This window comes from Aspergillus novofumigatus, assembly GCF_002847465.1.
Source record: "Aspergillus novofumigatus IBT 16806 chromosome Unknown P174scaffold_4, whole genome shotgun sequence".
NCBI lineage: Eukaryota > Fungi > Ascomycota > Eurotiomycetes > Eurotiales > Aspergillaceae > Aspergillus > Aspergillus novofumigatus.
Window position 1 is genome coordinate 2,371,553 of NW_020194277.1, and position 24,419 is coordinate 2,395,971.

At 50.5% G+C, this 24,419-nt stretch overlaps 8 protein-coding genes across 8 annotated transcripts; 3 read left to right on the forward strand and 5 right to left on the reverse strand.

Moving 5' to 3' along the window:
- Nucleotides 1-170: 170 nt before the first annotated feature.
- On the reverse strand, nucleotides 171-2,722 carry P174DRAFT_460406 (uncharacterized protein; the record flags this gene model as incomplete). Its single annotated transcript, XM_024829880.1, has 4 exons — nucleotides 171-595; nucleotides 648-1,467; nucleotides 1,545-1,919; nucleotides 2,108-2,722. The coding sequence occupies 4 exons, from the start codon at nucleotides 2,720-2,722 to the stop codon at nucleotides 171-173; spliced, it is 2,235 nt and encodes a 744-aa protein (XP_024682920.1).
- Nucleotides 2,723-4,004: 1,282 nt separating this feature from the next.
- On the reverse strand, nucleotides 4,005-6,470 carry P174DRAFT_389508 (uncharacterized protein). Its single transcript, XM_024823451.1, has 2 exons — nucleotides 5,969-6,470; nucleotides 4,005-5,895 (listed from the first exon to the last, which is right to left on the reverse strand). Exons 1-2 carry the CDS (start codon nucleotides 6,360-6,362, stop codon nucleotides 4,187-4,189), a joined length of 2,103 nt encoding a protein of 700 aa, XP_024682921.1. The 5' UTR covers nucleotides 6,363-6,470; the 3' UTR covers nucleotides 4,005-4,186.
- Nucleotides 6,471-6,861: 391 nt separating this feature from the next.
- Nucleotides 6,862-9,401, reverse strand: P174DRAFT_420876 (uncharacterized protein; the record flags this gene model as incomplete). The annotated part of the gene is made up of 4 exons (XM_024824908.1): nucleotides 6,862-7,230; nucleotides 7,292-7,429; nucleotides 7,491-7,519; nucleotides 9,347-9,401. The coding sequence occupies 4 exons, from the start codon at nucleotides 9,399-9,401 to the stop codon at nucleotides 6,862-6,864; spliced, it is 591 nt and encodes a 196-aa protein (XP_024682922.1).
- Nucleotides 9,402-9,553: 152 nt separating this feature from the next.
- Nucleotides 9,554-9,921, reverse strand: P174DRAFT_420877 (uncharacterized protein; the record flags this gene model as incomplete). The annotated part of the gene is made up of 2 exons (XM_024824909.1): nucleotides 9,554-9,663; nucleotides 9,786-9,921. The coding sequence occupies 2 exons, from the start codon at nucleotides 9,919-9,921 to the stop codon at nucleotides 9,554-9,556; spliced, it is 246 nt and encodes an 81-aa protein (XP_024682923.1).
- A 1,131-nt stretch (nucleotides 9,922-11,052) lies between these two features.
- Nucleotides 11,053-12,427, forward strand: P174DRAFT_389511 (uncharacterized protein; the record flags this gene model as incomplete). Its single annotated transcript, XM_024823452.1, has 4 exons — nucleotides 11,053-11,097; nucleotides 11,155-11,172; nucleotides 11,224-11,818; nucleotides 11,891-12,427. 4 exons carry the CDS (start codon nucleotides 11,053-11,055, stop codon nucleotides 12,025-12,027), a joined length of 795 nt encoding a protein of 264 aa, XP_024682924.1. The 3' UTR covers nucleotides 12,028-12,427.
- A 360-nt stretch (nucleotides 12,428-12,787) lies between these two features.
- Nucleotides 12,788-13,040, forward strand: P174DRAFT_441614 (recombinase RAD51). The gene has a single exon (XM_024827363.1). It carries the CDS (start codon nucleotides 12,799-12,801, stop codon nucleotides 12,982-12,984), a length of 186 nt encoding a protein of 61 aa, XP_024682925.1. The 5' UTR covers nucleotides 12,788-12,798; the 3' UTR covers nucleotides 12,985-13,040.
- Nucleotides 13,041-14,446: 1,406 nt separating this feature from the next.
- P174DRAFT_389517 (nucleoporin Nup120/160) lies at nucleotides 14,447-18,881 on the forward strand. The gene is made up of 3 exons (XM_024823453.1): nucleotides 14,447-15,172; nucleotides 15,240-17,381; nucleotides 17,434-18,881. Exons 1-3 carry the CDS (start codon nucleotides 14,530-14,532, stop codon nucleotides 18,588-18,590), a joined length of 3,942 nt encoding a protein of 1,313 aa, XP_024682926.1. The 5' UTR covers nucleotides 14,447-14,529; the 3' UTR covers nucleotides 18,591-18,881.
- Nucleotides 18,882-19,191: 310 nt separating this feature from the next.
- On the reverse strand, nucleotides 19,192-24,419 carry abcB (putative ABC multidrug transporter; the record flags this gene model as incomplete). Its single annotated transcript, XM_024824910.1, has 15 exons — nucleotides 19,192-19,420; nucleotides 19,491-19,865; nucleotides 19,924-20,004; nucleotides 20,055-20,673; nucleotides 20,729-20,844; nucleotides 20,893-20,964; nucleotides 21,017-21,140; nucleotides 21,192-21,533; nucleotides 21,598-21,760; nucleotides 21,815-22,593; nucleotides 22,649-22,882; nucleotides 22,937-23,216; nucleotides 23,278-23,504; nucleotides 23,559-24,096; nucleotides 24,195-24,419. 15 exons carry the CDS (start codon nucleotides 24,417-24,419, stop codon nucleotides 19,192-19,194), a joined length of 4,404 nt encoding a protein of 1,467 aa, XP_024682927.1.

Below are 24,419 nucleotides of genomic sequence, written 5' to 3' on the forward strand. Positions count from 1 at the left end.
GGCTAAGGATTATGCAGTAGAATTAAGTTATATATACAGTCGCAAGTTCAAGACAAGGGTATCATGAAAACGCCTCAACCATCGCAAACGCAAGTCGAGACAGACCGCCCAGCAACATAATCAATCATCATCCACGTGCCTCGGTTCTGCTGAATCTACCTCCAGCTAAATCAAGCGTCAAGCTCGCCATCCAACACCCTCCGAGCCGCATCCAACCGCCGTCGCAGGACCCGCTCCCTCTTCGGGTCAGGCTCGGCAGAGGCAGTGAGCGTCTGCAGGTCCAAGCAGACCTTCCCCAGGCTTTGGAACACTTGCTCCAAGAGCCGAGTATCATCGTTATTGAGCCCTGATCTCCCGTTCTGTGTATTCGGGTGAGGGCTTGACGCAGCCCGCACTGTCGACACAAGCGAGGAGACGATGGAGCTCGTGGCCGAGTCTGACCGCTGAACAGGGGAAAGGGTTCTCGATGAGGCGTCCGTTCCATTCATGGTCCCATTATGGCTCGCCTGCTTTCGTGAAGCTCGGGGTGTTTCCATGGATCCCGAATCGCCAGCCGGTTGTGCAGGCTCAGTATAGGGCTGACGACTCCGCAGTTCTGCTGAAGTTAGTGACTATTTGACTTCTCCTTAAGCTAGCTCAAAACCTACCGTCGTTAAACTTTTTGTCCCAATAGAGAACACTCTCAATATCGTCGTCGCCCTCGATGGCTGTGGCAAACGTTGCAATGGTGGACAAGGAGGCCGTACTGTCAGACCGTGAATGGCGAGTCCCCGAAGCTTCAGGGTAGGGTCGTGTGGTTTCAACAGACGAGGTCGACACATTGCTCGTGCGGCGCAGTTTGCTCCGCGAGTAATTGCCCAAGGCGCTGTGAAGTATGAAGTGCTCATAATCAAACGCGTCCTCGCGCTCCTCGTGCGGTGTCATTTCGATATGCTGAGGCACAGCTGGAAACGCCTCCAAAGACTCTTCCAAGTCCTCATCGTCCAGGGGCTCGCGAAGTATCTCCTCCAAGGCTTCGCGGTCAATGTCCGACCCCGAGGAGCCGTCCATGTCGTAGTCCCCCTCCTCTGCATCCTCGTACAGGCTCTCATTGAGCGAAACAGCATGAGAAGCAGCACTCGCCTTTCGCTGAAGCTTTGCTTCTGGTTGCTCGGGTCGATGGTGCCTCTGGTCGTACGTAAATCCATTTCGTACGGTCTCAGGTTCCTGACGTTCCTGGTGGTGATGATTCTCCTGGGCCTCAGCAGTATGCCCACGTCCCGGATTTGACCGGAGACTCCCATTGCTGTTCTTGAGTTCCAACGCGCTCGGATACCACTGGTCACCCTCGGTGAACGGACTGGGCGTCCTCAAGCTCTGCAGGCTTCGCCGCCGGAGATTGTCCTCTTGGGCTTTGACCTTCAGACTGGAAATCTTGATGTGAAGCCCCTTCATCTGGTCCTGAAGATCTCGCACCTGAAGCTGTGACTGTGCGCGAGACGGAGGGTCGTGAGGGGATGCTCAGAGTTGAATTCTTCATATTTGTACGTTTTGTCAGATTCCACGTCGGGGATTCTTGTAATGCCTAGTCCCTTCGGCCTCTCAGAATTGTCCCCACTCTGTTTGACGGAGTGTGCGCGTTGAATCGAGCCCGATGGTTGCGTTGATAAGACAGAGGCACGGTGAGTGAGATAAGCTCGGGTTGTGTCATAGTGAAAGGACCGTTCATCATTGTGAAAATTGGACGAAGTGCTCGATCCCATGGCGCTCATGGATCGTGACAAACTAGGCCCGGTCGTCGGAGGCTCGGACGACGCTGTTAACGGTAGGTTGGTTTCACTGTGAACCCGCGAATGTCTGTTGTTGGCTGAATCTTGCGCCGAGGTGTACGTCGACCGAGGGCGCAGGGCCGAAACCCTGCGGTCCGCTCGGGAGATGGACTGGTATAAACCCCGACAGGCTGCCCCAGGCCCAATGGGTGAGTGCCAGGCGCTGGCGATGGTGAGGGTGAAAGCGAGGGCGACAACCGGATCGACGATCGGGCTCGGGAGAGGTTCCCTTCCATGAGCTGCACCCAGGTTAGTCCAGAACAATCGTCGCTCAATATATATATATATATATATCATACCGTGAGTTTCTTCTTGGCATTTTCGAGGATGCGCTCCGCTTCGCTTTCCAAGATGGCTGATGACAATTCGTCATCTGGTCCCTTCTGCTTGGCAATCGACATCACGCCCTGCACTTCCTCGTTTGTCAAAGCCCCAGACCCATCCGCGTTGTTCTGAGTCGCGTCCTGCAGCGGCGGCTCACTCATACTCCCGACGCTGATTGTTGACCCAGAAGAGCTACTCCACGCCTTTTGGTCTCTCTCTCTCGTCTCCTTCTCCCCACGTCCATATAATACCGGAGAACTAGCCAATCTGGGTGCAAAACCAGGCGATGCCAGACTCAGATTCCCAGAACCTTCCCCCGTGCGCAGCGATGACCCGGTATCTTCCTCCCCGATGTCCGAAAGACGACGGCTCGCGTCGCGACTATCCTGCAGCCGTGTGTGTCGCGGAAAGTTCTTCTTCTGCGGCCGTACGGGGGGTCCATACGGGGCGCCGTGCGAGCTATCGTTGCCGGGTAAACTCGGCAGGGGTTTGTTCTCGTAGAATGCTTGGAGGTGGGAAAAGGAGGGCAAGTTGAACGGCGGAGACGGGGTGGAGGACTCGCGCTCGCCTTCGTCGAACGGCAGGATCATATCTGGATTCGATAACGTCGGGGACGGTGGGATGATTGGTGGAGACTGTCGATGTTGATGCTGCCGGGCATTGCGCCCAGAGGATGCACTATCCAGCATTGAATCCGTGACGGCGTTAATTTTCATGCCAGAGATGGTGTAGAACTGGAGAGCGGTCGGCGTTAAGTCCACAGGTGAAGACTGGCAAGCAATCTAACATAAGGCCATCTGGGATCGACAGACAAGCGTTTCAACCCAAAACCTGCAGGTTGAAATGAATGAAAGGGATGGTAATGTAGCCCGTGTGATCCTGATCCTGAGTCCGTCTATGCAGCCGCGAACCAGTTCCGAGATAATTATTGATCGCTTCGATGAGGCGACAGAGAAAGGCGGAATTTACGAATTAGGATTTAAGAATTAATGACGAGAGGAAATTGTTAACAAAAAGGAAGCGCGAAAGAAAAGACAAAAAAGCAATGTCGGCGGCGTGACTGATCGGGAGGGAGATAACATGGCTGTCTTTCTTTTTCTCCGATGGCCCTGAACGAAGTCAAAAGCCAAAAAGTCTAGTACATACCTAGTTAGTTAGATGGACAGTATCATAGATAGCAGTCGTCCTAAAGGGCCTTAGGAGAGTCCATTCTTTTTGCAGCCAGGCCTAAACAGGCAGGGATCCGTGCCTGTTAGATCGTCGGCCGTTCAGGACAAATTTAAATCCAATTTCGCTTGAAGTTGGGCACGGAAATAGGACTCCTTAGAGCGAACATGTAGATATGTTGTGGGTCATAATGACGGTGTGGAAATGCTAATGACTTTACTCAGGGTAGATATGCTGTAGCTGTAGCTGCATCTCGCAAGCATAAATACTCCCTCAGGAAAGACAATAGAGACATGGGATATGGTCAACATCCAGGAAATAGAGATCATCGTAAGTTAGATTGTTCTAGATAGATGCCGTTTTTAGTTTGTTTACTTGCCTGTTACCCCTGAACCTGGACCCATGGATGACTGTCCGTTGGTTCCGCTCTAACTCCTCTATCCTATCTACAGAGTAGTCTGTCGACGCTTTATTTTGATATCTCCTGAGTCTGAGTCTGAGTCTTGAGTTCTTGAAGCATTAAGCATCTACGTAAACTCTGCGATGAAGTAAATCGACTGTCTGGTCGATTGCCATGTAATTATTCCACGCTTAACTGCATAGTTTTTGGACGTGTCAACTGTCAACTGTCAATTGTCGACATCTCCGGACGCCACTCGGCTGGCCACATCGATCTAGAGGAAGAGGCACGACTTCATTGTAAGACTCTGTAGCTGAATATCATGCTTTTGATTGGCCCTAGAAGTAATGATAGACCCTGTACAAAACCCTTGATATATGGAATATGGCGATATAAAAAAGATCCAAACAGATTGGCCAGACCCATGTATGATTCAACCAGAATTACAATATGCTTTTTAACATCCGCCTGCCGAATATACAACAACTCATCGAATCTTCTCCAGCAGCAGTTTGGCTCCGCTACTGGTCGGTCCAGCCTTCTTCTTCTCATCCTTGCCGCTCTCCGCAGCCGCCTGCTCCAGCGCCTTCTTGCCCTTCTTCAGCGTCTTCAGGAGCTCGTCCTTCTTAGCAAACTCGTCCGACTCCGTTAGCGCAACCACAACGAACGTATTGGATCCCGTGGCCCACGTCATGATCTCGTCCTTGATCTGCTCGTACAGCAGCGCATGGAAGTTCAGAGGCGGCTGCACCTTTTCCACCACCTTCTCCGCGGTATTGAACCGACCTCCTTGGACCAGGGACTTGAGCAGTCGCCCGAAGAAAGGCGAGTCCTTCATGTCTGATTTGACTTTGGCGGCCGCGGCCACGGCCGATAGGGCGGGCGTCTTGTCACCGTCAGCGTCGAACAGCACCTCGGCGATGAATTGGCATCCGAAGCTGGTCTCCAGGAGAGACTCTGCGCGAGCGGCTATGAGACTAAGGAGGGTAGGAGATGCCGCTTTGACCAACTCCTGACGACGGACAGCAGGCTCCTTCTTTGAGGTCTCCTGTCGGATCTCCCGAATCTCCTTCAACACTTCCTGGTCGGCCTCTGGTACAAGCCACTTGACGCGGTCTCCGGCAAAGGGAAAGAGAATCGGTATCCGCGCCGTCAGGTCGTTAACCTGATACAGAAGCTCATCGTTGCGCGCCTCCTCTTCCATGCCTTGGTTGAGGAGCTCGGGGAAAATCAACTTCGACGTCAATTTGGTGTCATCAATGACTTCGTATGCGGCCAGGAGAACCATGTGGCCGTGGAGGTCCGCGGCCATCATCTTGATGGTATCGCGGTAAGCACGCGTAAGCAGCTTCCGATCCTTGGCGTTGGAGTAGGCCAAGCTCAGACACATTACTCGCGAGCCAGACTTAGTGAAAGCCAAGTTCTTCAGAAGATCTCCTTCTTCATCTCCCTTGAGCAGCTCAATGAACTCGTTGGCCTCCGAACTGCCGGGTTTTGTGTTGAGGAAGTACTGAAGCATGGCGTCGTGCAGCATCGTAAACCCAGTCGCCCGCTTCTGCACCAGCTGGTTGATCATCTCGTGCAGGAAGTGCATAATGGGCGATCTCTTCTCGGGGTTCTTCTCCAAAATCTCCGACAGCTCGGCAGATGCCTGTTCATCCTTGAATATCGAAAACTCGGTACCATACCACTCCCGAAGAAGCGTTGCCTTTTGTTGCTTGGTCGCAACCGTCCGGTAGACGTCGTCCAAAATCCAAGATCCTTCAGGGTGGCGAATAAGCCGCTTAACGTGTCCATAGAACTCCGGTATGATCAGATCGCGCACCTCGGTATCACCATGAACAAGCAGTTTGCCGACTAGGAACTTGGCGTAGCGGCTCTGCGCCAGCTCGTTGTAGTGACCCTTCAGCTCCTGTGCGATCTGCTTCCGCTGCTCGACGTTGGCGTACTTCAGAGCCGTCTGAATGACACGGACGGAATCGTGCTTGAAAACGAAATCCCTGACTCTCCCGTTGATAATCTCAAAGAGCTCGGCGATGAGTTTCTTCCGCTCCTCAAGCGGGACGTGAGACTTGCGACGCAGACGTTCCCACAGCTGCTTTGAACGAGCTATGATGTCGGCATTAGGCTTCGCGGCTTTGCGCTCTTGTAGAAGGGTCTTCTGCTTTGCATGTGCTTCGCGAGAGGCATTAATATCTAGAAAAGAAAGTATTGTCAGCCAGATAATTCGGGACGAAAAAAAAAAACACCTCCCAGAGGGTCATCATACTCTTCGGGGGCTCTGCTTTCGTTGAGGCAGCGGGCGCCTTAGTCTTCTGCTTCTTCTCCTGCTGAATGTCTTCCTCCTCATCATTGTCGCTCGCACTGCCCATCTCGACATCCTCATCCTCATCCTCATCCTCATCAGCCTCCGAGTCCGGAATATCATCGATATCGAAGTCGTCCTCGTCATCGTCAAAGTCCTCCTCTTCCTCCTCTACCTTCCTCTTAGACTTCTTGTCCTTCTTTCCAGACTTGACATCCTTCTTCGAATTCTTTTGTGCGACAAACTTCTTCACTGGCGCGGATTTGGCCCTTTTTGTTGTCACGGGCGCTGTCTTGGTCTTGGTCCGCTTCCCATTGCGCTCATCGCCCGCATCGACGGGACGTTTTACGCCGACCATATTGTCGACTTTGTAGGCGGTGTTGGCGACTATATATCAAATGAATTGAGGTGTGCTGGAAGGATTGCTTTGCTATACCCCGTACCGCTGGCTAGATAAATTTTCTTTGACGCTGTTTCTGCCGGAGAAAAGTCGGTTCATTTTTTTTGAGTCTAGAGGGCGGTCGGGTGGTGTTTGCATTGTTTGCTTCCCGCCGATAAGGATCCGCCTTGATGGAGACATTTGATACGAACATTTGATACTATACGGATGTGTTGTATATGTCATGTACAATTAGATTCCGAGGCATTGACATCAGTATATGCCGAATGTCTCTCGAATAAGACAAAAGGCCATACCGCATACAGCACATGTGAAATAGGTACAAAGAGAACAAAATGCGCCCGGCTTCAAATCCCGGCTTTCACAAAGCAGTCCAACACCAAGGAATCCATTCCCCGACGCCTAAAATCAACTCAATTCCTAATGAATTATCCATAAACGAGTTGCGTGACACACCTCAGGCGGTCTCGGTCCCTGCACCGACAGGTGGCCTGATCGTACCTAACTCAGACTCCAGAGTGGTGGATCCCTTTTTCCTGCCTGGGATGTGGAATCCAAGGTGTTGCGATGCAGGTTTCGTGTTTCCGGATGTCTGCGACTCGCCAGAAAAATCGCTAAACCGAGCGAAGATGCTTTTCTTTTTGGGTTTGGCCTCCTCGTCGTCAAGTCCCACGTCCTCAAACTTCTCTTCTTCCATAGCCTCGGGCTTCGAGAACCCGTGCGTGTGTGATGTGGACTGCGACGTCATACGGGAGAATCGTGAGTCTAGTGAAGTTCGAGAAGGCATCGTGTCGGTGTAGCCCACTGGGGAGCGAGCGGAAATATCCTAGAACACCCGGAGTCAGCCGACATACGCTCCGGGTAAATAAAGTGACCTGCCAACTCACAAATGACCGCCGGTATGAATCGAATGATTCGCGGGATATTGAAAAGGGTTCATTATCGTCAACGAGACTTCGATGATTTGACGATCGGTTCGAACCGGGATATTTCTTCCAGAAACTCTGCTTCTCTGGAGGTGAGGGCTGCGATTGACAATCGTTAGTTGGGAATGCTGGGACTTCAAGACAGTTGGGATGGAAATACCGGCAGATAAGCCCCGTTATCGTCGACAACTGTAGATTAAGGAATCAGAAACCTCGACTCTCATAGGGCGCTAGGGATTCTTGCGAGCGTCAAAGCATACCGCTCAATTTATATTCTGGGGTTCTTTTTCGTAGCTTTTTCTGATGCTCAACGGATTGGAGTGATGGCTCTCTGTCGACACCCGGTTGTCTTCGTGGAAATTCTCAACCTCCCCACCATTGGGGGCCGCCGACCTCCTGCTCAGGAAGTTACGAAACGGAGCCATGCTGTAATGAGATCAATCTACTTCAAAATCGCAGAAAGTAGCCGGATATAGGGCTCTTAGGAGGAGTCCCAGATATATTAGGAGTGTGAGTGTGCAACTGCAAGGGAATCTGATTGATTAAAGCACAGGAACCGTGCAACACCCCCAATCTCACATGATCGGCGGCAATGCGGTCCCGTTGGTACAATTTATGGATGTCTTTCTTGGATGACGATCCTAGCGGCAACACATTAACCAGAAGTAAGGCTCGAGTCATTGCGTTCCCTCACTAGTTGTAGTTAAATCGGCCGGTAATTTGCTGCTAGCCCAGCCGTATACGTCAAGGCATCGGCAACCCCAGAGATCCTTTTTTCTTGTTTCTCATTGAGACAAGGAAGGAGATTCTTTATCCCTCCCCATGATGTATTATTTTAGACGCCCCACATCTTTACAGTTTGCGCTTGCAATTGGAGTGGATGGTTCCCACTGTGAAAGGCTAAATGGCGCATTTTTCACAGGAACCAGCATTGATTGTAGGGACTGCGGTGGAGGGAACGAAAGTGGAGCAGGGAAAGAGTACCGGACATGGATACACTGAACTGTAAGGATCCCCGGATGCAGTTTATGCCTTCCTCGTGCCTTCATTGAAAATGTCCCCCAATCAATAAAACCATCGAATATCATAGGTGGCAATTGCGTCAACACATTGGTACTCAGGTACCTCGGTTGCGTACTGTCTCGGCAGGTCCAAGACGCCTAATGGAGGGAAATTACCACTGGTACACTCATATAGTTTATGCATAAATCACCAGCGGGTGAGTACTTGCATAGTAGGAGTTTTGATGGGCTTTGAACTGCACGTGATACATAAATCAGTGATAACTATCATGATGTTATTGTTTGCTTTTCAACGACTTCTGTTCTCACGAGACGCTTGCATCATTTCTGATCTTAGTTATCGGCATATTGGTTAGGTTACTGCTCGAGGTTCTCTATAGCCATGCACTCGGCTCATCGACGGGTAAAAATTTATTGCCTTTATCGCCTGCAGCTTTACAGTCATTTGGACCGAGAAATAGTGGTAAACCGCATGCTAGGCACCATAAGTAGCCCTTTCTCCAGGGGGGCAGGGTCCTTTTATTTCGGATCTCGGCTGGAGGATGACCCCGTCTCAGGCTGGTCGAGTACGGAAACGACGACAGGATCATCGAGAATTGTTTGCTTAATGGCAAGGGTAGATATGTACTCCCGCAAGCATCCGGTCTCGATCGTATCCCCACATGCATGTAGATTTCTGGAGCGTCTGAATGCGTATACATATATATATATCTGCACGGCATATGGCTACTGGTATCTGGTAGTAGAACAGCCGGCTATTGCGGAGTGAGCACATACATAGTATGGACATGTGTATCCAGAAGGCCCGCGGAAAAGCAAGCCTATGGACGAGCTTCCCCGGACGTTTAAAGTAACTGCCACGAACAGCCGATATCCATGTGTTGGTTTGATATTGGCAGTCACTATGGAGCGACCCACGGTGAGTTGGTAACTGCCCAATCTGGACATGTGCACACTCGGAGTAGGGAAGACCCTCGGCGCAGGCACTTCATACCAACTCTCTGGATGGAATCAGAGTGCTTGGGATGGACTTGTGAGCGATCTGGCATTTCGGCCTTTTGGATTGAGATACCTATGCTGTAAGTCAAACTTCACTCTTTTGGTGGTTTCAGTCGGGTGCCACTCCTCTATTGTGGTATTGATCTGGGAATCTGTGTAGCGACTCCGCAGTATAACGTCCACCATGGCATTCATTCCTCGATTAATCTGCGTCGCCTTCGCTATCCTGCTGCTGGATGTTGTTCATGCGGTCGATCAATACAAGATACAACGCCTCACGGGTCCTGGTGAAGACGGCCATTGGCCCCCGAGCTGGTGGACAGACCTAAGTGTGAGGTCAGCGCGGACTGTGACTATGGGTATATTTGCGATGGCCACCTCCTAAGATGCATGATGGGTTGCAAAAGTTCGTTCGACTGCTTCCGAGAGCATACATGTGTGCACGGCAAGTGTCTCATTGATCATGGTACTGAGTGCGCTGGTTACCACAGCTATTGCCTCGAAGATAGAGATTGCTGCTCGGGTAACTGTCGTGTAGAATTCTGGACGCTCTGGATGTGGTGTGGGCATGGATGATAAGCTATTGTGATGCAGCCAATATATATTGTGCTGCGTCAAGGGAGTCATTGGCCAGGACCATTGTGGTTGGTAACCTGCGCAGCAAAGTGAATTGCCATGGTTCAAGCCACAGAGTATTATTTAATTACATGAGAGGCTGAAACAAAACGCGCGGATTGAGAAGAAATCGATAGTTTAAACCAGGCGAATTGATTGTTTATCACTGAAGACGGGATTATTGTGCCCAAGACGATGGTTAAGGGATCTTGCGATATATTTTTGAACGGAGAGAAATTTCTTTAAATCTGTCATGGATAACCTAGTGGAAGGCCCGCCGCTAAGTCAGTAACCTTGCTGCGGCATTTGCCAGCGGGAAAGGTGCCCGGTACGAATCCTGGGGTCGTCGTTGTACTCGTGCGAGTAATCCACGATGCTACAAGGCGCTAAGCAATGGAAGTGATACTTGAGGGAAGCAATTCTGCAGAGACACTTCCACCCTGGGATGGCGTCGCCGGAGGACACCTACCCGTTACAGGGAAATTGGCTGTTTGGCTGGACAACCGCAATCTCTTCTTTTTGTTTTCTTTTTTGCCACCATCACCATTCTCCAACCACATTCTATTTGTTTTTCAATACATTCTCAATCACGCACTTCAAGCGACTGAACGATATTAACTACTTAGTATCTCGATAGTCATCACATAAAGAATGATTGCTGATAGAGCTGTAGCTAGTATGAGTGTTGAGAAGATGCGGAGTTATGATATCCTATGGGAATGTCTTTATCCTACAATGTTATCTCTTACTACTACAAACCTGTGGAATTAATCATATGTAGACTCGACATTGTGTGCTACGGCAGAAGCCACTGCAGCAAACAGACAAGCTCCCTGGCAAACGGCGCTCCTTCCAACTCTCGTAGCTACCAATACAGGGCCATGTCTCTCCTGCCCTACACCATCCCAGCAGGCTGAGACCCCTCTCCCAAGTCCCTTGCCGTATCCATGCGTCCTCATATCCCTATAAATCCGCGCTTCAAATATCGAATTGAGTACTGGTCATCGTTGCCTCACTGCAACCCGACCTGCCTGTACGCTCGACACCCGGAGGTCTCACTGGCGAGAAGCCAGCAAAGCATACACGATGCGTTTCTGGGTGAATTGGGCTCTCTGGCAGAAACTGAGCATGGTAAGTTCGATGAGATCAATGATACAAAGTGATCGAACCTAATGGCAAATGGAACAGGTTCTTGCAGTTCTCCTGGTAGGATGGACTCTCCCAATGTTCACAAAAACGGCGCTGATCATCTCACAGGCGCTCGTCCTCATCTACGCTTTCTGCGTCCTTGCGTATAACCGACGAATGACCAGAAAACATGCCGCCGCTGAAGCGTATCAGAGAATAGAGCGGGGGACCGAGTTACGTCCGGTGTTGACTGGAGGCAGCGACATACCATTTGGCGCCCGAGCGCTGGAGAAGGGTGTCCAGGTAGATGGTATTTGGATCTCTACCAGCAACACATCAAGTCCAGCGCAGCTCGCAAGCCCCACCGCAAGCAGGCCGACGACGCCAGTCGTAAAGCAAACCCAAAAAACTTCGTCTGCTGACACGGCAAGCGATGTGCAATCCCGCTGGCACAAGGAACAGCCTGCTCTCAAGGCAGCCGGTGGTGACTCTCAACGATTTGTGGCGCCGTCCAAAAAAGAGATTGCAGATAGCAGCAAGTCCAACAGCGGTGATTCCGAAAGACTTCCTGAAAATCAGCTCATCCATTCAGATATTGTTACGCCTCAGGAGTCCCAAAACTCGGTCGGATCAGATAGACGATCATCGCGAGGATTCTTCGGCCCACATAGCTCATGGCTGACAAAGTCCCCCGAAAAGACCAAGCGGAAGTCGGTCGCTGACGGTGAGTGCATTGAAGAAAAATGACATGGCTGCTGTGCTTTTCAAGATGCTAACATGTCATGTCTAGTTCTAGGGCACCATCGAGGGCAATCGTCAGAAGATTTCAGGCGCAGGATCAGCAAGTTGATCGAGGAAAATATTCAAACTCGTCCGAAAGAGGAATTCCAGCTGAAGCCTCTACCGCGAGATGGCGTGCATCGACACAAGTAGGGATTGCTTCCGGCTACTCACAATCATGATATTCCTTTTTCTGCGTTACGAGAACAACTACGCACATTCCGAAGCAGTTGCGTAATGTAGCTTCTCGATTATTCAGAGACATATTCAAAGGACCCAACTCGCATTCGTATATGATGCCTCCGCTCACTCACACATATCAGGCTGAGATGACTGAGCTCTTCAATCGTCGAGGGTAACGATTGTATCTTATATAGTACAAGCTTGAATATTCCTTGAGTCAGGATTATGCTCTTCGCTCCTCTAACGATCTCATATCTCGAGTAACATTTCACAGAGATGGTAGCAATAATAGACTATCGCCCGTAGCACCCCACTGAGGGAGCCGTTCGATAGTGGATTGAGATTTGGCATTTGCAACCTCTGTTATCGCTGTTGTTGGATTTGATCGTTGGCGTTACCCATCTCAGGCAGCCATCTAGGCTGACATGGCACGTGACCTCGTGACAGTTAGGACGCGTCCGCGATCTCTCCGGTTGTTTAGTTGAGCGACGACCAGGCAATTTGCCACATTAATGAGCTGAAACTTCTGCTGTTGGGTCATATTGTCGAATAGTCTGTGGCAACGCCTCTGGGTCTCTAGTCTTCAAGCTGATTGATCCTTGAATTAACGCAGAAGGCTACGGATTGACTGGAAAACGCGTCCTCCCGCGTCAAGACCACTTTCTTTGCCGGGTTCGTCGAAGTACCAAGAGCGCCTACACATCTTGATTCACTTTCTCAGTCGACATAATGACGGCCGATATGGAGACCCAAAATGAGTATGATGACAGCGGATTGCCAGGCCCAGGCGCACCCACTCCGCTCTCAGCTCTGGAGGTGAGTAATCGAGGAGTGGAAGGAATATTAAGACACCATGTGTCTTTACGTCAATATACGAGGAGAATTGCTGATGCAGTCGGTATAGGGAGTTGCAGGTTTGACCAGTAGAGATATCAAGCTCTTTGTTGATGCGGGCTATCACACAGTCGAGTCAATCGCATATACGTAGGTCTTCCTATGCGTGCTTTAGCTCCGCGTAATTCACAGAGAACTACTCACACTCCGAATTATCCAGGCCGAAGCGATTGCTGGAACAGATTAAGGGAATTTCAGAACAGAAGGCGACCAAAATCTTAGTCGAGGGTGGGCCAACCCAGACCCCTGAACATCGCGTCTGTCTGACTCTTACTTTCTAGCCGCCAAACTCGTGCCAATGGGCTTCACAACCGCCACAGAGATGCACGCCCGACGAAGTGAACTTATCTCGATTACGACAGGGTCCAAGCAACTAGATACATTATTGGGAGGAGGCATCGAAACGGGGTCCATCACCGAGATCTTCGGGGAGTTCAGGACAGGAAAGAGTCAAATATGCCATACGCTTGCCGTCACCTGTCAACTGCCGTTTGATATGGGTGGAGGCGAGGGCAAGTGTCTCTATATTGACACCGAGGGAACTTTCCGTCCGGTGCGTCTATTAGCGGTGGCCCAGCGTTATGGACTGGTAGGAGAAGAGGTTCTGGACAACGTCGCCTATGCTCGAGCCTACAATTCAGATCACCAGCTCCAACTACTCAATCAGGCATCTCAAATGATGTGTGAGACGCGTTTCTCACTTCTTGTTGTGGACTCCGCCACTTCATTGTACCGGACGGATTTTAACGGTCGTGGTGAGCTCTCGTCTCGACAGACGCATCTCGCCAAGTTCATGCGGACCCTGCAACGACTGGCGGATGAATTTGGAATTGCCGTCGTCATCACAAACCAAGTAGTCGCTCAGGTTGACGGTGGTCCAAGTGCGATGTTCAACCCCGACCCGAAGAAGCCCATTGGTGGTAACATCATTGCGCATGCCAGTACGACCAGATTGAGCTTGAAGAAGGGTAGGGGTGAGACCAGAATTTGCAAGATCTATGACAGTCCATGTCTACCAGAAAGTGACTGTCTCTTTGCCATCAACGAGGATGGAATAGGAGATCCAAGCCCCAAGGATCTGGAGAATGATTAGATGCATTATCGGACCTTTCCACGACATTCAAGATGCCATGACGATTCTTTGCATTTTGCTAAAGTACATATATTCTTATACTTGTTTTCTAGCGTGCAATGTATATCACAGAGAGTCTTAATTTTGATAGATGTGAGCATGTTCCGATGTTTGACACTGGTGCCGCTGAAAGATTGCCCATGTAAAATATGTAGATTTCTTTTATGCTCTTAGCCTGAAGGAAAAGGTTCATCCGCACTTAACTATTCAATCTGAGTTAAATTGATCGTTCTGATTGTTGGTTGTCGTTGGTGATCAACACTTAACACCGCGTTGCGTCAACCCGCGCCAAGACCCTGTTTTTTTTGAGTAGCAAAAGAGCTTCAGCTTCCGCCTTTCAACTCCGCCAAATCGCAACACATCCGTTCCATCTCCTTGATATCGGCCATGGAGGCTTGAGATCACCATTTACATATTCGTGGAAGGTGATCTAGTGTCAATCCGCCATGGCGAAAATCTATAAGGACACAAGAGTCGACCTCCGGCCGTACTCGCCGAACACCGTCGCTAACATCCAGATTCCAAACCAAGAGAGCTCGCGAAACCGCGCCCGATTTTCGATAGCCTCATCCCTCGCGAGTCCTGAAGAACCAGCAGCGAAAGACGAGGAGGAGTTTTCTCGCCGATACCTAGCTACACAGGGGTCAATTTACTTCCGGAAACACAAAGTCTATCCCCGAAGCTTTCTCTGGCGGGTGATTAACGACAACAAGGTCCTGGAGATCCAGTGCGTGGATTTGACAAAGGGAGGAATTGAGCATCATGAATACGACATCACATTACGCTTCGACTTCCAGGAAGAGATCCTTCCATCCGGGGTTGATATCGCTGACTTGGAGGATCATGACGTGTTGAGTGTGTTTGTGATCACGGCTTCCAAGCAGCTGCACACGTTGACTCTGCGCCCGGAGTTCTTTCGACGACTGGCGGCAATTGATGAGAATGTATCTGAGTGGTGCAAATCCTGCACACCGGCACCTCTGGCTTTCTCGCATCCCCATCGGTTACATGCAAGCAGTCCGCTCGAGTTGTTTATTTCCCTTGATAGCGGCGCGCTGCTGCGCCTGACTAGGAGGGCTGGTGACGATGGTACTTCCCCTCCCGATGCCTTCTCCCTAATGCGAAAGTGTTGTACTAACGTTTTTGTGCTTCAAAGGCTCACATTGGACTCCTTTGACATTTGACGAGAGAACCTGGGGGGCGTCGATTCGCGGTCTCGTCCGATGGCATGCGCAACCCACGATCAAGTACCAGGGACGCAACCTCGATGTAAACGCGGCCACTGCGATTGCCACTACATCCGACCAAACATATGCATTCGCAGTTTGCTTGAATCACACTCTGAAGATATGGAACCTCGCTACGAACAGACTAGCCGCCACGAAGGATCTCTTGGACCGACCAGCACAACAGCAGGAATCTGCAGCATACTCGTTAAACCCCGCCGAATCATCGTTCATTCGTGTGTTTAACGTGGAGAGAGCGCTGGATGGCGGTTATCGCTACTACATAGTCACCTATTCGCCCTTCGAGGATGGGCGCTTCAAGTTCTGGGCTGTCAAAGGTGGCCTGACGTCTCAGCTGGTCGTTGAGGACCTCTTTCCTGATGCTGCACTGACGCCATTGGATCCGGACTCAACAGGGAGCATGTTTTGGAGTATCGCAGATTTCCAGGTCAAGCCCATGGAGGAAGGGAAGCGTATGGAGCTGTGGGTGCTCTGGAGAAATAACAGCGTGTACCAACTGTATACACTGCATTTCAGCTTCGAGACGCTGGTGACAGATTGGACGACGAATTGGGTGTCTACGGCCATGGACACGCGGACACACGCATCATTACCGGCTGTTACATCAGAGGATGCTCTGGACCCGACGGAGAAGTGGTTGAGCTTCCTCCTACAGCCGAACCGATACTCACCGGAGGTACTTGAGACTGCTTTGTCTGTTTATCAGGAAGCACTTCGGCCCCTGTCCTTTCCTACTGCACCGAAGAAAAGCGCCCCTCTTCAAGAACGACTCTGTTCGACGGTCGCTGCCACAGTTTCCCTTCGTAAGTATGCGGAGGATGACATGGATTTCGCAAGGTACCGAGCAGACACAGACTCCAAATGGCGCCAATTCTGGCAGATCGCGGAGGACATCAACAAGCGAAGATTCGCAGCGATTCGCCTCGCGTATGATGTCTACAACGAAGTTCCGTGGATGCTTTTCTCGGATAGCTGTGCAGTCATTCGCGAATGTAGCCCTACCGAGTTGCTCCTGCATAATTCAGGCTCCGAGCTTCGAACAGAAGGACCCAAGATAGCCGATCGGTGGAGCCACAGGAACCTGGGCTCAGAGATTGGCGATTTGTTCGAACAAGCATCTTTCTTGTTGAGGGTTGCTTCCGGCTTCAGGAAACGGTTCCCCCCTGAACTGGAAGCAGCGTGCCACTGCGCCCTTGAGGCAGAAGTCTATGCCGAGCCTTCATCTTCCATCCCAGACCGCGTGGACGCCTTCCGTGAGCGGTGCGACTTTACCGAGCAGGTTTCCAATAAAACTTACGACAGCCTGCTTGCTGCAATGAATGAGCGTTTGAATATTTACAACTTGTCGAATGATGTCTTCTACACCATCATTGACACGATCCCTCTTGGGTTCCCCGGCAAAGATTCCGAACTCCTTCCCACTCGTTTCGGGGTGAAAGTAACCGTCAACGGCGCCCAGGAGACCATCGAGAACACACGGCAGCTCCTCATCGACCTGTTACTCCTCGTGGTCTTCGTGGACGGAGAGGTCCAGCAGGAGGATGGGTCGACTTTCGATGCCGGTGATCTCTTTGCTACGCTCATCTCTCTTTTGAGAGAATACGAGATGATGTCCTGGCTCAGCTCGAACGTCCGAAAGTGTATCGACAAGTCTCCGAGCGCCATTAGCGATACATCCAAGTCGACGTTCTCTCTGAAAGACTCTACACCCAAGGGCAATAGCGAGCGAGTGGTGACTATTTTGGAGGATCTGTTTGCTACTGATATTAAACCCCGCCAAGCCATTGGCTTGCCCCAGAGCTACACACTGACACTTGGTATTCGAGATGTTCTTTCCTGGGTGACTCGCCAAGGGGAAGTGGCCTACCCGAACGCATTGGTTTACATTCAGTGCGATCTCATTGCGAAGAACAACATTGACCTTGCCTGGGATTTCCTGCGCTTCCAAGCGACCACATCATGGTCAACCTATGTGAAGGGTCGTTTATATGTGGCGATGTCCGAATTCGACACTGCGGCTTTGTACTTCCGTAAGGCTGCATACCTCCTCTGTAAGTTATACTTGGCTGTGTACCTCAATCCCGACCGTCTAACGTATTATAGCATGTGGTAAACCTCTCGGCAACTTGCACGAGATGTCATCAACGCTACTGGACATCGTCTCGGTAGACTGCTTCCACAACGGTCTCCCCAAATACTTCCAACATATCTTGTCGATATTCGAACAGGCACGATCCTTTTCCCACGTTGCAGACTTTGCCAGCCTTGCACTACAAGCGCTCGCAAGTGAGAATAGGAACGAAAAGGACCCGGAGCGTATTAATATGCGCACCGACCTGCTCTCGCGTCTTTTCTATGCGTCCTTGAAGACCTGCCAATTTGACCAGGCCTATTCAGCAATGTCTCGATACGAGGATCATGCGCTGCAGCGATCCGCCCTCTCCTCTCTTATCACCGCCATATTGAATGCATCCGGACCAGGCCTGTCTGGACTTCAGCAGATTCTACACTTTCCCACATCTCTCCTCCCAAATATCGCCACTCATGTGGATGACACTCTTGTCTCCCTTGCTCGGAAGCAGACCTCTTTTAGTTCTCTATTGGAAGCTGGAACAAAGTGGGCCGACACCACACCAGATTATCAGCGCATCCTGCAAGCATACCGTGTTGCCCGTAATGATTATCGCGGAGCCGCCGAAATCGCGTACCGAAACGTCCAACGTCTAAGACATGCTAGAGATAGCCCGTCGAATCATTTGGTTCTAGCCAAAGGCAGAGATACTGACGACGCGCGGCAGACGGTTGAGGAGGATGACCCGGAGAGCAAGGAAATTCGCAACGAGCTTCTATCTCTCATCAACCTACTTGGCTGCGTCGACAAGAGCGAAGCCTACATCCTCGTCGAGAAGGAAGAATCGACGTCCGTGGTCCGTCGCCGCAGCGTTCAAGCGGACGATGACGGCAATGTCTTCATGGACGATGCAGATACTAGCTCTCTTACACCCACCGGATCTAGACGCAGTATCAGCTCCAGCACAAGCGCTATCAAACCTCATACTCACAGAGACAGCAAGTCCTCGGCCCCCAGCGCCGGTGCCAACAACCACCGCCAACGACGAGTCATAGTGACTCTCGACCACCTCCGTCGCGAGTACCAGTCCGAGTTGGACCGAGTCAGCAGAATCGAAAGAGGAGATTGGGAATTTGGGCTTCTTGACGTGCCGGAAGCAGATAATGATGATACAATGGTCCTTGCATAGATGCGCGACTTGAACAATCTTTGTTCCTCAGAGTTTAGACTCAGGCGTTGCACTTGGAACTTGAGATTCAACTTTCTGTATTGCGGATAAAGGACAAGAGGCTTCATGACTTGTTACTTACTCATTCTGGTTCTGGCCTGGATTGATCGCAATTGCAACATATGGTGCAAATAGGACGGATAATGTTTTTCTCTTAACTCTTCTCATCTACCTCCTCGTTTCTGTTATTGAATGTTTAAGCAGCAGTACTGTACTGGGTAGTCATAGTCATAGTCATGTCATGGTCAGGAGTGGGAATAAATACTTGCAGCTTGCATTTTTGTCTTGGTGGCATGCGTCTTTGGTTGTGGACTGCTGCGTAGTGGCCTTGATTCTACATGACTCGCTTGACGAGACTACTGTGGCTGAGACTATTTGTCGCTGCAGACTTGTATGCAAAATTGCAGCACTACCGTTGTCCGTAAAGCCATTAATATTCGGACTAATTATTATTATATTCACTAATGCATGTATGCTATACTACTCCAACCGTTTACTCCATACTTAGCATCGAAAACCCTAGAATTACGAGTCATGTGCTGGGCTCAGCAACGTCAGCAATCTACTGCTGCTCCGCCATCGAGCTCGCGTATAGTCTGCTGAAGTAGGAGCTCTCCGTAGAGAGAAGAGTACATGGATCCCCGGATTCCACGACGCGGCCTGCGTCAAGGACAACGACCTTATCGTAGTCGAGGATTGTCTCGAGTTTGTGGGCAACGGCGAGGATGGTGTGCGTTCTGAATTTCTCTCTGATGACTCTTTGCATGATTTCGTCTGTCTTTGCGTCGACGCTGTGGTGGTGGATATGATCAGTATGATATCCTATGAGTAAGGTGGAAAGAGAGGAAAAACGTGACGTACTTGCTTGTAGCTTCGTCTAGGACGAGGACCTTCCCCGGCCGGAGGATTGCTCGCGCGAGGCAGAAGAGCTGTTGTTGGCCTTGCGAGAGGAAGACCTCGCTGATGTCGGTGTCTAGTCCGCCTTTCTCCTGGATCTTGGTGTATAGCCCTACAGAATTTAGGGCTTCGATAATGGCTTTGTCGCTGTGGGAGCCTTCGGGGTCCATGTTGCGTCTTATGGTGCCTTTGATCAGGAGCGGGCTTTGAGATACGCCGTTGATGCGTGAGCGGATCTCTTGACGGGGGATCTTGCTGATGTCGATGCCGTCGATATGGATGCTTCCGGAGCTGAGCTCGACCATTCGGAAGAGACCCATGATCAGTGAGGTTTTGCCGCTGGAGTGGTGTAATTAGATTATGGCTCGGTCTGATTAGGGAATTAGACTGAACTTACCTGCCTGTCCTCCCGCATATCCCGACTTTTTCTCCTGACTGAATGGTCAAAGACACATCACGCAGGACTGGCTCCGAAGGTCTTCATATGGCGTTAGTGGGTATCTATTAGCTTGAAGGCAATCTGCATACCTGTACTCCGCAGACACGGATTTCAATTCGATGTCTCCTCCCCAAGGCCAGTTGGGAGGCACGTCGTCCTTTTCAGTCGGCAAGTCCTCTGAGCTGACGGTCTCGGTGAAAGAGCGGATACGCACGATGGAGCCAATATGGGTCTCAAGATTTGTCCAGAATGTGACCAGCAGTTTGATGCTCTGGCTGAACAATATCACGTTCAACAACGCCACGCCAACGTCACCTGCGCTGATTGTCCCTCGTAATGTCACCACAAGCACAATCAGTATGACGGCGATTGCCGCTACGACCATGTCCAGCGTCAGGGTTAGCCAACGCTGAATAGCGTACAGGAGATAGAACGGTCTCTGCGAATAGTCAAGCAGCTGAAGATTCTTGTCCGCCAGGGCTCGCTGCCAGCCGAAGGCTCTCAAAGTCACCAGGCCGTTGAGGCAGTCGCTGAAGTGAGAGTACAAAGGTGCCTTCGCTTCGAGGTCCAAGAACCGCAGCTGCCGTGAAGTCCGAAGGTATACCTTCTGGATTGAGTATACGGTGAGAATCACCAACGGAAATGAGATAGCTGCATATCTGGAAGCAATACCCATGAGGATCATTTGGGCGAGACAGAGAACCAAAGCTAGAGAGTGTATGGTGAGCGGCTTGCGAAACTTACAAAATCGTGGCGTACTTACTGGCAAATGTGTTAATGGCTGCAACTGGGAGCTCCATATCAATGAGCTGCAAGTCCTGGCTGAACCGATTGAGTATAGAGCCACTATCCGTTGCCGCAAAGAACGACATGGGCGCGCTACCAACAGTTAGAGACGTCTATGAGGGATGAAGAATCGTAACGCACCTCAGAACGGTTGCTAGCAACCTTCTATGAAAGCTTTCACCAGATTTGGGTACCATGTTGATCACCATCTCCCTACAACGCATGTTAGTTTCTCGCTCGTGTTTGGGAGTTAGGGCTTTCCCACCAGCAGCCGATGACCAGAGAAAGCATGCCGACAGCGCCGAGCATTGCGTAGATTCCGAGATAATATCCAGTACGGCCATTGGGGTCTTCCTCGTTTGAGATTGCCCACCATTTGACCCAGATGCCTGTCATATCGGTTAGCATGAAACGCTAAAACAGAGTTAGAGACACCGTACTTGGGAAGGATATGCAAAACACAAATCCTGAGATAGCCACTAGGAAGATTACCGTGGGTAGCCAGCCGATTGATCGAACGTAGTATAAATAGATTGACAAGTCGCCGCTCTGTCTTCGTGGGTCTTCTTTGATCGCCTCTGTCTTGCTGGGTCGCAAAGTCTTCGGTTTAGCAAGGTCGGTTACAGAAGGCTTGTCGATTTTGGACTTCCATTCAGGGGAGCCCAATCCGAAGCTTGAGACATATCCGCCAGCAGAATCGAGTGCCTTGAAGGTTCCTTGCTCTGACACATGACCCAATTTGTCCAGCACCACAATCTGATCGGCATAAGGTAGTCTTTTGGCTATAATTATTTGTATGTGATTAGTATGGACGCAAAAATGATCGATCATGCTAGGGTGACACACCTGACGATGAAGCAACGATGACCGTCGAGCTAATTTTGCGTAGCAAGCCGTGGATGCCAATAAGACTGTGGAAGACGTAGTCCTCTGTTGCCGCATCCAAGCCGCTGAACGCATCATCGAGGAGGACAAAATCTTTCCTAGCATACACAGCTCTTGCAAGGGCCTATGATCATTTATCATATTAGCGAGACTTCGTATCGTAGGGCACTAAACCTACAATTCGTTGGCTTTGCCCTCCACTCAGAGCAATTCCCTTGCTCCCAATCACTGTCTCGTCTCCTCGTGGTAATTGTTCAAAGTCTTGGACAAGAGCGCAAGCGCGTATAACACTTGCATACCACTCTATGTCAAAACTTGACATTGCAACGATGCTCTCCCGAATGGTTGCATTCATATGCCACGGCGTCTGGTCGCAAAATGCAACGCTTTCGGACGATAGTCTTATATCCCCATTCACGCATGGAACCTCGCCGAGAATAGCCTTCAGCAATGTTGACTTGCCGCAGCCAGAGGGCCCAACAATCATAGTGAAACTTCCCCGCGAGATGCTCATTGTTAAGCCCTTTAGGACAGGCTCTTTCTCAGCATCCCAGGCAAACGTTGCATTCCTTACTGTCAGTGCATCGTGATACACGGATTTCGCACGATGGATCGACCGATCCGAAGCGGTTTCAGATAGCGTGGCGTCCGAATCATCCACCAGAACCACAGCTTTCGGTTCAAAGCTGTCATAAGAGGTGTGCGAAGGCTTAAGCCGGCAATCAACGTGATCGTCTTTCTCTAGGAATTCCTGAATACGGCTGAAAGAACCAATAGAGCCAACGAATGTCATTAGAGCCATGACAAGAGAAAGGAGTGGATCTGCTAGTAGTGCAAAGAGTGACAAAGACGTATAAGCTGTGGTCATATCAAACGCAGAATCTTTTCCTCTGCTATGCATTATACCATAGAATGCTCCGAGTGCGAAGATAGGAGCGAAGATGCGAGTGGTCCAACCTGCATGGAATTGTCAGAGACCAGGAAATCACGCTATACAATGAGATCAACATACCTAGAGCCATGTTCCAGACTAAGAGTCTTCGGAATCTCTTCGAGATGTCGAGTTCCTCCAGCCGCAGACCGTGTAGGCTTTTCATGATGGCAGACTTGAGACCCAACATCTTGATTCCCTTCATTGAGCCAAGCATTGAAGCGGTGGATGAAATGCGCCTTTCAATTGCTTCGAGCCACACTGCCTGCCTTGCCATCACAAAAGACAGCGCGATAAGACATCCGATAAGAGCCACTGGTCACAGTCAGTTGGTTCACAGGAAACCCTGGAGAGAAAATCTAATCTTACCAAGAGCAACTCCTACAGGAACCACGCAGGCGACACCTAACTGCCGCTCCAGCAGGTAAATTGCCAGGGCTATTTCAGCGGCATTACCCCAGATATCATGAATTGTTTGCCAGCCCTGAACGATCCTTTCAATATCCGCACTCATCAAGGTGAGGGATGCAGCGGGATCGGCATCTTTGACACCTAGCCTGCTTGCTTTGTTGTAGATCATCGAGACGACACCTCCTCTAACCATGGTGATGGTGCGATACGTCATATGCTGGTACTGGCCCATCGTAACCTGTAGGCGGTTCAACGTTAGAAGGTCACGTATTGCGGATTGGAAAAACCTGTGTACTCACGCCCATTCCAGTGTAAACGAGTATGTAGGCACCTATCAAGCCATATCCGATGCTGTTCGTGTGATTGTTCACCGGTTCCGTGGAGAAGGCTAGGGATCGGTGTAGCAGCAATGGCTGACAGAAATTCAGGGCGGCCAGGCATGCTCTTGGCGGCACAGCTGAGAGAAGAGGCCATTTGAATGCTTTTAAGGAGATGAACAGCAGTGTATTTGGTTTCTTCCTGGGGACTAACTCCTGTCAGTTCGGTCTATAGGAGCAGGGAGTCAGTCTTCGGATGGTACCTTTGTCCCAGAGAGTCTCCAAGGTGCTGTACAGTCGTCTGGAGCTAAGTTGCTTATCGAGGAGGAAAAGATCCTCGACGGCGAGGATCTTGGAGAATCCCGATCGAAACAACGGATTCAGCCATACGAAGAACAAGCGGTTGAAAATCCCTGCTGTAGCTTCGGGAGGATACCCCGAGTACTCCTTTCTGAGAATGTGCCTCTTCCCCACAGCCTCAAGGATGAGAAGAAGAAACTTGATTCCAACTGTGACCGAGGTCAGGATGGCAATTGTTTCGTCTGTTTGGCCATTGATGCGCAGCCATAATGTTCTTGTCTTTGCTATGTCAAAGAGCAAAGTGACAAAAAGGTAGATGTTCAGAAGGAAGGATGGTGTAGTTGACCGTAGATGTTCAGCACAAGACAAAAGACATAGGATAAAAAGGCCAACAGTTGTGATGGCGTTTGCTGCAATTGAAGCCTGGGTTCTGGTCGCAGCTGGAAGCGCCCAATAGACCGTAAGGACCAGTTGAACGATGCCTAAGGCAATCCACGCAGTCTACAGCATCAACAACCAAAAGGGAAATGGTAAGCAAACGTCTGGAAATTCACAAAGGGACTGCGCCCTAGGTACAAGAGGAGGTTGGAGAAACGTACAATCTTAGCCCACAAGAACCACGAGGCTACAACTTTTGCTTGTCTCCGGAACAAATGATAGAGTCGAAACGGTGCGATAATCAGGACGATCCCCAACGGCAGGATCCGCAGGATGAGCTCCTCAAAAAGCAAAGAGAAGTCGAAACCGCCCCGACAGGACAGTGCAGGAACGTGCAGAGTGTTGTCCACCTGCTGGCATGACAGAGGTAGCGATGATCCTGTCAT

Excerpts from the sequence above, each read along its gene's own strand:
- P174DRAFT_441614 (XM_024827363.1), top strand. The coding sequence starts at position 12,799 with ATGGAGACCCAAAATGAGTATGATGACAGCGGATTGCCAGGCCCAGGC.
- P174DRAFT_389517 (XM_024823453.1), top strand. The coding sequence starts at position 14,530 with ATGGCGAAAATCTATAAGGACACAAGAGTCGACCTCCGGCCGTACTCG. Across the intron at positions 15,173-15,239 it reads TAGGAGGGCTGGTGACGATG|GCTCACATTGGACTCCTTTG; the intron begins GTACTTCCCCTC and ends TGTGCTTCAAAG. Across the intron at positions 17,382-17,433 it reads TAAGGCTGCATACCTCCTCT|CATGTGGTAAACCTCTCGGC; the intron begins GTAAGTTATACT and ends AACGTATTATAG.
- P174DRAFT_389508 (XM_024823451.1), bottom strand. The coding sequence starts at position 6,362 with ATGGTCGGCGTAAAACGTCCCGTCGATGCGGGCGATGAGCGCAATGGG. Across the intron at positions 5,896-5,968 it reads GAAAGCAGAGCCCCCGAAGA|ATATTAATGCCTCTCGCGAA; the intron begins GTATGATGACCC and ends TTTCTTTTCTAG.